The 15139-nt window shown below is 44.9% G+C and overlaps 1 protein-coding gene across 4 annotated transcripts in view; it reads left to right on the top strand.

Moving 5' to 3' along the window:
• AGAP3 (ArfGAP with GTPase domain, ankyrin repeat and PH domain 3) overlaps window positions 1-15139 on the top strand; it is a 498289-nt gene that overhangs the window by 396021 nt on the left and 87129 nt on the right. For all 4 annotated transcript variants that reach the window (XM_077267735.1, XM_077267734.1, XM_077267731.1 and 1 more), the window contains exon 11: window positions 14154-14277. In XM_077267735.1, the coding sequence (XP_077123850.1) occupies window positions 14154-14277 (124 nt within the window). The remainder of the gene's footprint in view (window positions 1-14153; window positions 14278-15139) is intronic.

Genomic DNA, 15139 nt, shown 5'->3' with positions numbered 1-15139 from the left:
TGATATTACACCTCACCTGTTATCTCTCCAGTATTATATTGTATACTGGGATATTACACCTCACCTGTTATCTCACCTGTATTATACTGTATACTGGGATATTACACCTCACCTGTTATCTCACCTGTATTATACTGTATACTGGGATATTACACCTCACCTGTTATCTCTCCAGTATTAAACTGTATACTGGGATATTACACCTCACTTGTTATCTCACCTGTATTATACTGTATACTGGGATATTACACCTCACCTGTTATCTCACCTGTATTATACTGTATACTGGGATATTACACCTCACCTGTTATCTCACCTGTATTATACTGTATACTGGGATATTACACCTCACCTGTTATCTCATCTGTATTATACTGTATAGTGGGATATTACACCTCACCTGTTATCTCACCTGTGTTATATTGTATACTGGGATATTACACCTCACCTGTTATCTCACCTGTATTATACTGTATACTGGGATATTACACCTCACCTGTTATCTCACCTGTATTATACTGTATACTGGGATATTACACCTCACCTGTTATCTCATCTGTATTATACTGTATAGTTTTATATTACACCTCACCTGTTATCTCACCTGTATTATATTGTATACTGGGATATTACACCTCACCTGTTATCTCACCTGTATTATACTGTATACTGTGATATTACACCTCACCTGTTATCTCTCCAGTATTATATTGTATACTGGGATATTACACCTCACCTGTTATCTCACCTGTATTATACTGTATACTGGGATATTACACCTCACCTGTTATCTCACCTGTATTATACTGTATATAGGGATATTACACCTCACCTGTTATCTCACCTGTATTATATTGTATACTGGGATATTACACCTCACCTGTTATCTCACCTGTATTATACTGTATACTGTGATATTACACCTCACCTGTTATCTCTCCAGTATTATACTGTATACTGGGATATTACACCTCACCTGTTATCTCACCTGTATTATACTGTATATAGGGATATTACACCTCACCTGTTATCTCACCTGTATTATATTGTATACTGTGATATTACACCTCACCTGTTATCTCACCTGTATAATACTGTATACTGGGATATTACACCTCACCTGTTATCTCACCTGTATTATACTGTATACTGTGATATTACACCTCACCTGTTATCTCTCCAGTATTATACTGTATATAGGGATATTACACCTCACCTGTTATCTCACCTGTATTATACTGTATATATGGATATTAAACCTCACCTGTTATCTCACCTGTATTATATTGTATACTGTGATATTACACCTCACCTGTTATCTCACCTGTATTATACTGTATACTGGGATATTACACCTCACGTGTTATCTCACCTGTATTATACTGTATACTGGGATATTACACCTCACCTGTTATCTCACCTGTATTATACTGTATACTGGGATATTACACCTCACCTGTTATCTCTCCAGTATTATACTGTATATAGGGATATTACACCTCACCTGTTATCTCACCTGTATTATAATGTATACTGGGATATTACACCTCACCTGTTATCTCACCTGTATTATAATGTATACTGGGATATTACACCTCACCTGTTATCTCACCTGTATTATACTGTATACTGGGATATTACACCTCACCTGTTATCTCCTGTATTATACTGTATACTGGGATCTTACACCTCACCTGTTATCTCACCTGTATTATACTGTATACTGGGATATTACACCTCACCTGTTATCTCACCTGTATTATACTGTATATAGGGATATTACACCTCACCTGTTATCTCACCTGTATTATATTGTATACTGTGATATTACACCTCACCTGTTATCTCACCTGTATTATACTGTATACTGGGATATTACACCTCACCTGTTATCTCACCTGTATTATACTGTATACTGGGATATTACACCTCACCTGTTATCTCATCTGTATTATACTGTATAGTGGGATATTACACCTCACCTGTTATCTCACCTGTGTTATATTGTATACTGGGATATTACACCTCACCTGTTATCTCACCTGTATTATACTGTATACTAGGATATTACACCTCACCTGTTATCTCACCTGTATTATACTGTATACTGGGATATTACACCTCACCTGTTATCTCATCTGTATTATACTGTATAGTGGGATATTACACCTCACCTGTTATCTCACCTGTATTATATTGTATACTGGGATATTACACCTCACCTGTTATCTCACCTGTATTATACTGTATACTGTGATATTACACCTCACCTGTTATCTCTCCAGTATTATATTGTATACTGGGATATTACACCTCACCTGTTATCTCACCTGTATTATACTGTATACTGGGATATTACACCTCACCTGTTATCTCACCTGTATTATACTGTATATAGGGATATTACACCTCACCTGTTATCTCACCTGTATTATATTGTATACTGGGATATTACACCTCACCTGTTATCTCACCTGTATTATACTGTATACTGTGATATTACACCTCACCTGTTATCTCTCCAGTATTATACTGTATACTGGGATATTACACCTCACCTGTTATCTCACCTGTATTATACTGTATATAGGGATGTTACACCTCACCTGTTATCTCACCTGTATTATATTGTATACTGTGATATTACACCTCACCTGTTATCTCACCTGTATAATACTGTATACTGGGATATTACACCTCACCTGTTATCTCACCTGTATTATACTGTATACTGTGATATTACACCTCACCTGTTATCTCTCCAGTATTATACTGTATATAGGGATATTACACCTCACCTGTTATCTCACCTGTATTATACTGTATACTGGGATATTACACCTCACCTGTTATCTCACCTGTATTATACTGTATACTGTGATATTACACCTCACCTGTTATCTCTCCAGTATTATACTGTATACTGGGATATTACACCTCACCTGTTATCTCACCTGTATTATACTGTATATAGGGATATTACACCTCACCTGTTCTCACCTGTATTATACTGTATACTGGGATATTACACCTCACCTGTTATCTCACCTGTATTATACTGTATACTGTGATATTACACCTCACCTGTTATCTCTCCAGTATTATACTGTATACTGGGATATTACACCTCACCTGTTATCTCACCTGTATTATACTGTATACTGGGATATTACACCTCACCTGTTATCTCACCTGTATTATACTGTATACTGGGATATTACACCTCACCTGTTATCTCACCTGTATTATATTGTATACTGTGATATTACACCTCACCTGTTATCTCACCTGTATTATACTGTATACTGGGATATTACACCTCACGTGTAATCTCACCTGTATTATACTGTATACTGGGATATTACATCTCACCTGTATTATACTGTATACTGGGATATTACACCTCACCTGTTATCTCTCCAGTATTATACTGTATATAGGGATATTACACCTCACCTGTTATCTCACCTGTATTATATTGTATACTGTGATATTACACCTCACCTGTTATCTCACCTGTATTATACTGTATACTGGGATATTACACCTCACCTGTTATCTCACCTGTATTATAATGTATACTGGGATATTACACCTCACCTGTTATCTCACCTGTATTATAATGTATACTGGGATATTACACCTCACCTGTTATCTCACCTGTATTATACTGTATACTGGGATATTACACCTCACCTGTTATCTCCTGTATTATACTGTATACTGGGATATTACACCTCACCTGTTATCTCACCTGTATTATACTGTATACTGGGATATTACACCTCACCTGTTATCTCTCCTGTATTATACTGTATACTGGCATATTACACCTCACCTGTTATCTCACCTGTATTATACTGTATACTGTGATATTACACCTCACCTGTTATCTCACCTGTATTATACTGTATATAGGGATATTACACCTCACCTGTTATCTCACCTGTATTATAATGTATACTGGGATATTACACCTCACCTGTTATCTCACCTGTATTATAATGTATACTGGGATATTACACCTCACCTGTTATCTCACCTGTATTATACTGTATACTGGGATATTACACCTCACCTGTTATCTCCTGTATTATACTGTATACTGGGATCTTACACCTCACCTGTTATCTCACCTGTATTATACTGTATACTGTGATATTACACATCACCTGTTATCTCACCAGTATTATACTGTATACTGGGATCTTACACCTCACCTGTTATCTCACCTGTATTATACTGTATATAGGGATATTACACCTCACCTGTTATCTCACCTGTATTATACTGTATACTGGGATATTACACCTCACCTGTTATCTCACCTGTATTATACTGTATACTGGGATATTACACCTCACCTGTTATCTCACCTGTATTATACTGTATACTGGGATATTACACCTCCCCTGTTATCTTACCTGTATTATTGTATACTGGGATATTACACCTCCCCTGTTATCTTACCTGTATTATTGTATACTGGGATATTACACCTCACCTGTTATCTCACCTGTATTATACTGTATACTGGGATATTACACCTCCCCTGTTATCTTACCTGTATTATTGTATACTGGGATATTACACCTCCCCTGTTATCTTACCTGTATTATTGTATACTGGGATATTACACCTCCCCTGTTATCTTACCTGTATTATTGTATACTGGGATATTACACCTCACCTGTTATCTCTCCAGTATTATACTGTATACTGGGATATTACACCTCACCTGTTATCTCACCTGTATTATACTGTATACTGGGATATTACACCTCACCTGTTATCTCTCCAGTATTATACTGTATACTGGGATATTACACCTCACCTGTTATCTCACCTGTATTATAATGTATACTGGGATATTACACCTCACCTGTTATCTCACCTGTATTATACTGTATACTGGGATATTACACCTCACCTGTTATCTCCTGTATTATACTGTATACTGGGATCTTACACCTCACCTGTTATCTCACCTGTATTATACTGTATACTGTGATATTACACATCACCTGTTATCTCACCAGTATTATACTGTATACTGGGATCTTACACCTCACCTGTTATCTCACCTGTATTATACTGTATATAGGGATATTACACCTCACCTGTTATCTCACCTGTATTATACTGTATACTGGGATATTACACCTCACCTGTTATCTCACCTGTATTATACTGTATACTGGGATATTACACCTCACCTGTTATCTCACCTGTATTATACTGTATACTGGGATATTACACCTCCCCTGTTATCTTACCTGTATTATTGTATACTGGGATATTACACCTCCCCTGTTATCTTACCTGTATTATTGTATACTGGGATATTACACCTCACCTGTTATCTCACCTGTATTATACTGTATACTGGGATATTACACCTCCCCTGTTATCTTACCTGTATTATTGTATACTGGGATATTACACCTCCCCTGTTATCTTACCTGTATTATTGTATACTGGGATATTACACCTCACCTGTTATCTTACCTGTATTATTGTATACTGGGATATTACACCTCCCCTGTTATCTTACCTGTATTATTGTATACTGGGATATTACACCTCCCCTGTTATCTTACCTGTATTATTGTATACTGGGATATTACACCTCACCTGTTATCTTACCTGTATTATTGTATACTGGGATATTACACCTCCCCTGTTATCTTACCTGTATTATTGTATACTGGGATATTACACCTCCCCTGTTATCTTACCTGTATTATTGTATACTGGGATATTACACCTCACCTGTATTGTACTATTTCCACTTTCCTCTGTGACTGTTGTCCTGTATACTGTCTCACCTATTGATTTTCTTTTGTGTTTCTTTCCATTTGTTGTCTTGTCTCCTCCCAGTGATTGTGGGATCAATTAGATTGTTTTGAGAAGTTAATTGAACTCGTTACTGATGAGCGTTAATAGCTGTATTAGTGGCGGAAATGAGTCGCTAATTACTACATTGAGGTTGAGGAAAATTGATATTGAACTTTCAACATACCTGTACATTACCGTGAGAAATTCTTCATACCTTGGGATTTTTTCATGTTACATATAATTATTCTCTAAATATAAATCTGATAGTTGTGAGCTACATTTCTATTCAGCCCCTAAGTCAGTACCTTGTAGGACCACCTCTCTCTGCAATGACTACTGCAGTCTTTTGGTGTCTGTCTCTCCTTTCTCTGCAGTCTTTTGGGGTCTGTCTCTCCTCCTTTCTCTGCGGTCTTTTGGGGTCTGTCTCTCCTCCTGTCTCTGCAGTCTTTTGGGGTCTGTCTCTCCTCCTTTCTCTGCAGTCTTTTGGGGTCTGTCTCTCCTCATTTCTCTGCAGTCTTTTGGGGTCTGTCTCTCCTCCTGTCTCTGCAGTCTTTTGAGGTCTGTCTCTCCTCCTGTCTCTGCAGTCTTTTGGGGTCTGTCTCTCCTCCTTTCTCTGCAGTCTTTTGGGGTCTGTCTCTCCTCATTTCTCTGCAGTCTTTTGGGGTCTGTCTCTCCTCCTGTCTCTGCAGTCTTTTGGGGTCTGTCTCTCCTCCTGTCTCTGCAGTCTTTTGGGGTCTGTCTCTCCTCCTTTCTCTGCAGTCTTATGGTGTCTGTCTCTCTCCTCCTTTCTCTGCAGTCTTTTGGTGCCTGTCTCTCCTCCTGTCTCTGCAGTCTTTTGGGGTCTGTCTCTCCTCCTTTCTCTGCAGTCTTTTGGGGTCTGTCTCTCCTCCTTTCTCTGCAGTCTTTTGGGGTCTGTCTCTCCTCCTGTCTCTGCACTCTTTTGGGGTCTGTCTCTCCTCCTGTCTCTGCAGTCTTTTGGGGTCTGTCTCTCCTTTCTCTGTAGTCTTTTGGGGTCTGTCTCTCCTCCTTTCTCTGCGGTCTTTTGGGGTCTGTCTCTCCTCCTGTCTCTGCAGTCTTTTGGGGTCTGTCTCTCCTCCTTTCTCTGCAGTCTTTTGGGGTCTGTCTCTCCTCCTGTCTCTGCAGTCTTTTGGGGTCTGTCTCTCCTCCTTTCTCTGCAGTCTTTTGGGGTCTGTCTCTCCTCCTTTCTCTGCAGTCTTTTGGGGTCTGTCTCTCCTCCTGTCTCTGCAGTCTTTTGAGGTCTGTCTCTCCTTTCTCTGCAGTCTTTTGGGGTCTGTCTCTTCTTTCTCTGCGGTCTTTTGGGGTCTGTCTCTCCTCCTTTCTCTGCAGTCTTTTGGGGTCTTTCTCTCCACCTTTCTCTGCAGTCTTTTGGGGTCGGTCCCTCCACCTTTCTCTGCAGTCTTTTGGGGTCTGTCCCTCCTTCTTTCTCTCCAGTCTTTTGGGGTCTGTCTCTCCAACTTTCTCTGCAGTCTTTTGGGGTCTGTCTCCTTTCTCTGCAGTCTTTTGGGGTCTGTCTCTCCTCCTGTCTCTGCAGTCTTTTGGGGTCTGTCTCTCCTCCTGTCTCTGCAGTCTTTTGGGGTCTGTCTCTCCTCCTGTCTCTGCAGTCTTTTGGGGTCTGTCTCTCCTCCTTTCTCTGCAGTCTTATGGTGTCTGTCTCTCTCCTCCTTTCTCTGCAGTCTTTTGGTGCCTGTCTCTCCTCCTGTCTCTGCAGTCTTTTGGGGTCTGTCTCTCCTCCTTTCTCTGCAGTCTTTTGGGGTCTGTCTCTCCTCCTTTCTCTGCAGTCTTTTGGGGTCTGTCTCTCCTCCTGTCTCTGCACTCTTTTGGGGTCTGTCTCTCCTCCTGTCTCTGCAGTCTTTTGGGGTCTGTCTCTCCTTTCTCTGTAGTCTTTTGGGGTCTGTCTCTCCCTCCTTTCTCTGCAGTCTTTTGGGTCTGTCTCTCCTCCTTTCTCTGCAGTCTTTTGGGGTCTGTCTCCTCCTTTCTCTGCAGTCTTTTGGGGTCTGTCCCTCCACCTTTCTCTACAGTCTTTTGGGGTCTGTCCCTCCAACTTTCTCTGCAGTCTTTTGGGGTCTGTCTCCTCCTTTCTCTGCAGTCTTTTGGGGTCTGTCTCCACCTTTCTCTGCAGTCTTTTGGGGTCTGTCTCTCCTCCTTTCTCTGCAGTCTTTTGGGGTCTGTCTCTCCTTTCTCTCCAGTCTTTTGGGGTCTGTCTCTCCACCTTTCTCTGCAGTCTTTTGGGGTCTGTCTCTCCACCTTTCTCTGCAGTCTTTTGGGGTCTGTCTCTCCACCTTTCTCTGCAGTCTTTTGGGGTCTGTCTCTCCTCCTTTCTCTGCAGTCTTTTGGGTCTGTCTCTCCTTCTTTCTCTCCAGTCTTTTGGGGTCTGTCCCTCCACCTTTCTCTGCAGTCTTTTGGGGTCTGTCTCCACCTTTCTCTGCAGTGTTTTGGGGTCTGTCTCCAGTTTTCTCTGCAGTCTTTTGGGGTCTTTCTCTCCACCTTTCTCTGCAGTCTTTTGGGGTCTGTCTCTCCTTTCTCTGCCAGTCTTTTGGGGTTTGTCTCTCCTCCTTTCTCTGCAGTCTTTTGGGGTCTGTCTCTCCTTTCTCTGCAGTCTTTTGGGGTCTGTCTCTCTACCTTTCTCTGCAGTCTTTTGGGGTCTGTCTCTCCTTTCTCTGCCAGTCTTTTGGGGTCTGTCTCTCCACCTTTCTCTGCAGTCTTTTGGGGTCTGTCTCTCCTCCTTTCTCTGCAGTCTTTTGGGGTCTGTCTCTCCTCCTTTCTCTGCGGTCTTTTGGGGTCTGTCTCTCCTCCTGTCTCTGCAGTCTTTTGGGGTCTGTCTCTCCCCATTTCTCTGCAGTCTTTTGGGGTCTGTCTCTCCTCCTGTCTCTGCAGTCTTTTGGGGTCTGTCTCTCCTCCTTTCTCTGCAGTCTTTTGGGGTCTGTCTCTCCTCCTGTCTCTGCAGTCTTTTGGGGTCTGTCTCTCCTCCTTTCTCTGCAGTCTTTTGGGGTCTGTCTCTCCTCCTTTCTCTGCAGTCTTTTGGGGTCTGTCTCTCCTCCTGTCTCTGCAGTCTTTTGAGGTCTGTCTCTCCTTTCTCTGTAGTCTTTTGGGGTCTGTCTCTTCTTTCTCTGCGGTCTTTTGGGGTCTGTCTCTCCTCCTGTCTCTGCAGTCTTTTGAGGTCTGTCTCTCCTTTCTCTGTAGTCTTTTGGGGTCTGTCTCCACCTTTCTCTGCAGTCTTTTAGGATCTGTCTCTCCTCCTTTCTCTGCAGTCTTTTGGGGTCTGTCTCTCCTCCTTTCTCTGCAGTCTTTTGGGGTCTGTCTCTCCTTTGTCTCCAGTCTTTTGGGGTCTGTCTCTCCTTTCTCTGCAGTCTTTTGGGGTCTGTCTCTCTCCACCTTTCTCTGCAGTCTTTTGGGGTCTGTCTCTCCTCCTTTCTCTGCAGTCTTTTGGGGTCTGTCTCCTCCTTTCTCTGCAGTCTTTTGGGGTCTGTCTCTCCTCCTTTCTCTGCAGTCTTTTGGGGTCTGTCTCTCCAGCTTTCTCTGCAGTCTTTTGGGGTCTTTCTCTCCTTTCACTGCAGCTTTTGGGGTCTGTCTCCCCTCCTTTCTCTGCAGTCTTTTGAGGTCTGTCTCCACCTTTCTCTGCAGTCTTTTGGGGTCTGTCTCCTCCTTTCTCTGCGGTCTTTTGGGGTCTGTCTCTCCCTCCTTTCTGTACAGTCTTTTGGGTTCTGTCTCTCACTCCTTTCTCTGCAGTCTTTTGGGGTCTGTCTCTCCTCCTTTCTCTGCAGTCTTTTGGGGTCTGTCTCTCCTCCTTTCTCTGCAGTCTTTTGGGGTCTGTCTCCTCCTTTCTCTGCAGTCTTTTGGGGTTTGTCTCTCCACCTTTCTCTACAGTCTTTTGTGGTCTGTCTCTCCTCCTTCCTCTGCAGTCTTTTGGGGTCTGTCTCTCCACCTTTCTCTGCAGTCTTTTGGGGTCTGTCTCTCCTTTCTCTGCAGTCTTTTGGGGTCTGTCTCTCCCCCTTTCTCTGCAGTCTTTGGGGGTCTGTCTCCACCTTTCTCTGCAGTCTTTTGGGGTCTGTCTCTCCTCCTTTCTCTACAGTCTTTTGGGGTCTTTCTCTCCACCTTTCTCTGCAGTCTTTTGGGGTCTGTCCCTCCTTCTTTCTCTCCAGTCTTTTGGGGTCTGTCTCTCCTCCTTTCTCTGCAGTCTTTTGGGGTCTGTCTCCTCCTTTCTCTGCAGTCTTTTGGGGTCTGTCTCTCCTCCTTTCTCTGCAGTCTTTTGGGGTCTGTCTCCTCCTTTCTCTGCAGTCTTTTGGGGTCTGTCTCTCCTCCTTTCTCTGCAGTCTTTTGGGGTCTGTCCCTCCACCTTTCTCTGCAGTCTTTTGGGGTCTGTCCCTCCACCTTTCTCTGCAGTCTTTTGGGGTCTGTCTCCACCTTTCTCTGCAGTCTTTTGGGGTCTGTCTCTCCTCCTTTCTCTGCAGTCTTTTGGGGTCTGTCTCTCCTTTCTCTCCAGTCTTTTGGGGTCTGTCCCTCCACCTTTCTCTGCTGTCTTTTGGGGTCTGTCTCTCCCACCTTTCTCTGCAGTCTTTTGGGGTCTGTCTCTCCTCCTTTCTCTGCAGTCTTTTGGGGTCTGTCTCTCCTTTCTCTCCAGTCTTTTGGGGTCTGTCCCTCCACCTTTCTCTGCAGTCTTTTGGGGTCTGTCTCTCCTCCTTTCTCTGCAGTCTTTTGGGGTCTGTCTCTCCTTTCTCTCCAGTCTTTTGGGGTCTGTCCCTCCACCTTTCTCTGCAGTCTTTTGGGGTCTGTCTCTCCTCCTTTCTCTGCAGTCTTTTGGGGTCTGTCTCTCCTTCTTTCTCTCCAGTCTTTTGGGGTCTGTCCCTCCAACTTTCTCTGCAGTCTTTTGGGGTCTGTCTCCACCTTTCTCTGCAGTCTTTTGGGGTCTGTCTCTCCTCCTTTCTCTGCAGTCTTTTGGGGTCTGTCTCTCCTTTCTCTCCAGTCTTTTGGGGTCTGTCTCTCCACCTTTCTCTGCAGTCTTTTGGGGTCTGTCTCTCCACCTTTCTCTGCAGTCTTTTGGGGTCTGTCTCTCCACCTTTCTCTCCAGTCTTTTGGGGTCTGTCTCTCCTCCTTTCTCTGCAGTCTTTTGGGGTCTGTCTCTCCACCTTTCTCTGCAGTCTTTTGGGGTCTGTCTCCACCTTTCTCTGCAGTCTTTTGGGGTCTGTCTCTCCTTCTTTCTCTCCAGTCTTTTGGGGTCTGTCCCTCCACCTTTCTCTGCAGTCTTTTGGGGTCTGTCTCCACCTTTCTCTGCAGTCTTTTGGGGTCTGTCTCCACCTTTCTCTGCAGTCTTTTGGGGTCTGTCTCTCCTTTCTCTCCAGTCTTTTGGGGTCTGTCCCTCCACCTTTCTCTGCAGTCTTTTGGGGTCTGTCTCTCCACCTTTCTCTGCAGTCTTTTGGGGTCTGTCTCTCCTCCTTTCGCTGCAGTCTTTTGGGGTCTGTCTCTCCACCTTTCTCTGCAGTCTTTTGGGGTCTGTCTCTCCTCCTTTCTCTGCAGTCTTTTGGGTCTGTCTCTCCTTCTTTCTCTCCAGTCTTTTGGGGTCTGTCCCTCCACCTTTCTCTGCAGTCTTTTTTGGTCTGTCTCCACCTTTCTCTGCAGTGTTTTGGGGTCTGTCTCCAGTTTTCTGGTTTTATTATTATTATTATTATTATTATTCTCTGCAGTCTTTTGGGGTCTTTCTCTCCACCTTTCTCTGCAGTCTTTTGGGGTCTGTCTCTCCTTTCTCTGCCAGTCTTTTGGGGTCTGTCTCTCCTCCTTTCTCTGCAGTCTTTTGGGGTCTGTCTCTCCTCCTTTCGCTGCAGTCTTTTGGGGTCTGTCTCTCCACCTTTCTCTGCAGTCTTTTGGGGTCTGTCTCTCCTCCTTTCTCTGCAGTCTTTTGGGTCTGTCTCTCCTTCTTTCTCTCCAGTCTTTTGGGGTCTGTCCCTCCACCTTTCTCTGCAGTCTTTTGGGGTCTGTCTCCACCTTTCTCTGCAGTCTTTTGGGGTCTGTCTCCAGTTTTCTCTGCAGTCTTTTGGGGTCTTTCTCTCCACCTTTCTCTGCAGTCTTTTGGGGTCTGTCTCTCCTTTCTCTGCCAGTCTTTTGGGGTCTGTCTCTCCTCCTTTCTCTGCAGTCTTTTGGGGTCTGTCTCTCCTTTCTCTGCAGTCTTTTGGGGTCTGTCTCTCTACCTTTCTCTGCAGTCTTTTGGGGTCTGTCTCTCCTTTCTCTGCCAGTCTTTTGGGGTCTGTCTCTCCACCTTTCTCTGCAGTCTTTTGGGGTCTGTCTCTCCTCCTTTCTCTGCAGTCTTTTGGGGTCTGTCTCTCCAGTTTTCTCTGCAGTCTTTTGGGGTCTTTCTCCAGCTTTCTCTGCAGTCTTTTGGGGTCTGTCTCTCCTCCTTTCTCTGCAGTCTTTTGGGGTCGGCCTCTCCTCCTTTCTCTGCAGTCTTTTGGGGTTTGTCTCTCCTCCTTTCTCTGCAGTCTTTTGGGGTCTGTCTCTCCTCCTTTCTCTGCAGTCTTTTAGGGTCGGCCTCTCCTCCTTTCTCTGCAGTCTTTTAGGGTCGGCCTCTCCTCCTTTCTCTGCAGTCTTTTGGGGTCTGTCTCTCCTCCTTTCTCTGCAGTCTTTTGGGGTCTGTCTCTCCCTCCTTTCTCTGCAGTCTTCTGGGGTCTGTCTCTCCTTTCTCTGCAGTCTTTTGGGGTCTGTGTCTCCTCCTTTCTCTGCAGTCTTTTGGGGTCTGTCTCTCCTTTCTCTGCAGTCTTTTGGGGTCTGTCTCCTCCTTTCTCTGCAGTCTTTTAGGGTCGGCCTCTCCTCCTTTCTCTGCAGTCTTTTTGGGTCGGCCTCTCCTCCTTTCTCTGCAGTCTTTTGGGGTCTGTCTCTCCTCCTTTCTCTGCAGTCTTTTGGGGTCTGTCTCTCCTCCTTTCTCTGCAGTCTTTTGGGGTCTGTCTCTCCTCCATTCTCTGCAGTCTTTTGGGTTTCTCTCCCTCCTTTCTCTGCAGTCTTTTGGGGTCTGTCTCCCCTTTCTCTGCAGTCTTTTGGGGTCTGTGTCTCCTCCTTTCTCTGCAGTCTTTTGGGGTCTGTCTCTCCTTTCTCTGCAGTCTTTTGGGGTCTGTCTCCTCCTTTCTCTGCAGTCTTTTAGGGTCGGCCTCTCCTCCTTTCTCTGCAGTCTTTTTGGGTCGGCCTCTCCTCCTTTCTCTGCAGTCTTTTAGGGTCGGCCTCTCCACCTTTCTCTGCAGTCTTTTGGGGTCGGCCTCTCCTCCTTTCTCTGCAGTCTTTTGGGGTCTGTCTCTCCGGCTTTCTCTTCAGTTTTCTAGCGTCTGTCTCTCCAGCGTTTTGGGATCTGTCTCTCTAGCTTTGCACATCTAGAGGTGACATTTGCCCCTTCCTCTTTGTCCTCTCGCTCAGTGACATTGGATGGAGACGTCTGTGATCAGCAATTTTCACGTCTTGTCAGAGATTGTCTGGTATTTCAGTCAAGATGGTGATTGGGCCGTTCACGCACGATTATGCTTTGTTCTAAACCTCCATTGTGGCTCTGGCAGGATGTTGAGGTTCGTTGTCCTGCAGGAAGGTGGATCTGCGCTCTGGTCTCAAGTGTTTTGCAGCCTCTTAACACTTTTCCCTCCAGGATAACCCAGTATTTAGCTTCATCCATCTTCCCATCACCTCTGACCATCTTCCCTGTCCCTGCTGGAGAAAAGCCTCCCCACAGCAGGATGCTGCCACCACCATGTGTGATGGTGGGAATTGTGTTTTCAGGGTGATGTGCCGCCAAACAAAGGGTTTTGCAATTATCCCAAAAAGTTCTTATTTAGTCTCACCTAAGCAGAGCCCCTTTTTCTTCCCTACATGGCTCTTTTGCAAACTGCTATCGTGACTTCTCATGGTTTTAAGAAATGTCGTTCTATTTGCCACTTTTCCATGAAAGCCCAATATGTGGAGTATAGGACTAAGAGACATCCTGTGGATAGATTGTCTTCCCTGAGTTGTGGATGTTGGCAGCCCCTCCGGTGACCATGGGCCTCTCATTAGTGCTCTCCTTCCTTGGGATGTTAGGTTAGGTGACGGCCATGTCTTGGGACGTTTGCTGTTCCTCCATACTCCATCCATTTTTGGATGAAGGATTGAACATTGCCCCTGAGATGTTCAGAGCTGTATATTTATAGTATACAGTATATACCCATGTATACGTGTCTTCTACTATATCATGTACTGGGACGGGCATTGTCCACAGTCTATGTATTTCCTGGGGTCTCTGACTGGTATTGGGGGTCTTACCCTGCGTTCACTTTGACATTAATGTTTTACAGGATTACATGCAGAACATACATGGAAAACAAATTGATCTCCTCCGCACGACCGTGAAGGTTCCCGGGAAACGGCCTCCTCGAGCAACAAGCGGAGCTCCCAGCGGGCAGCTGCCAGGCCAGACAGGTACCGTCTATGTGTCCTGCCCGACTGGTGAGCGGGCGTCATCTCCTAAAGGCAATCACTACCCCCCTCATATTGTAATGCTGTGGCCCTTCATAGTGTAATGCTGTGGCCCTTCATAGTGTAATGCTGTGCCCCCTCATAATGTAAAGCTGTGCCCCCTCATAGTGTAATGCTGTGCCCCCTCATAGTGTAATGCTGTGCCCCCTCATAGTGTAATGCTGTGCCCCCTCATAGTGTAATGCTGTGCCCCCTCATAGTGTAAAGCTGTGCCCCCCGTAGTGTAATGCTGTGCCCCCTCATAGTGTAATGTTGTGCCCCCTCATAGTGTAATGCTGTGCCCCCTCATAATGTAATGCTGTGCCCCCTCATAGTGTAATGCTGTGCCCCCTCATAGTGTAATGCTGTGCCCCCTCATAGTGTAATGCTGTGCCCCCTCATAGTGTAAAGATTTGCCCCCCGTAGTGTAATGCTGTGCCCCCTCATGGTGTAATGCTGTGCCCCCTCATAGTGTAATGCTGTGCCCCCTCATAGTGTAATGTTGTGCCCCCTCATAGTGTAATGCTGTGCCCCCTCATAATGTAATGCTGTGCCCCCTCATAGTGTAATGCTGTGCCCCCTCATAGTGTAATGCTGTGCCCCCTCATAGTGTAATGCTGTGCCCCCTCATATTGTAATGCTGTGCCCCCTCATAGTGTAATGCTGTGCCCCCACATTATGTAATGCTGTGCCCCCTCAATCTAATGCTGTGACCCCTCATAGTGTAATGCTGTGCCCCCTCATATTGTAATGCTGTGCCCCCTCATAGTGTAATGCTGTGCCACGTCATAGTGTAATGCTGTGCCACCTCATAGTGTAATGCTGT

The sequence above is a fragment of the Ranitomeya variabilis genome, chromosome 6 (genome assembly GCF_051348905.1).
Source record: "Ranitomeya variabilis isolate aRanVar5 chromosome 6, aRanVar5.hap1, whole genome shotgun sequence".
NCBI classification, from domain to species: Eukaryota; Metazoa; Chordata; class Amphibia; order Anura; family Dendrobatidae; genus Ranitomeya; species Ranitomeya variabilis.
The sequence above is the reverse complement of the archived record's forward strand: the minus strand, read 5'-3'. Positions and strand labels throughout refer to the sequence as shown.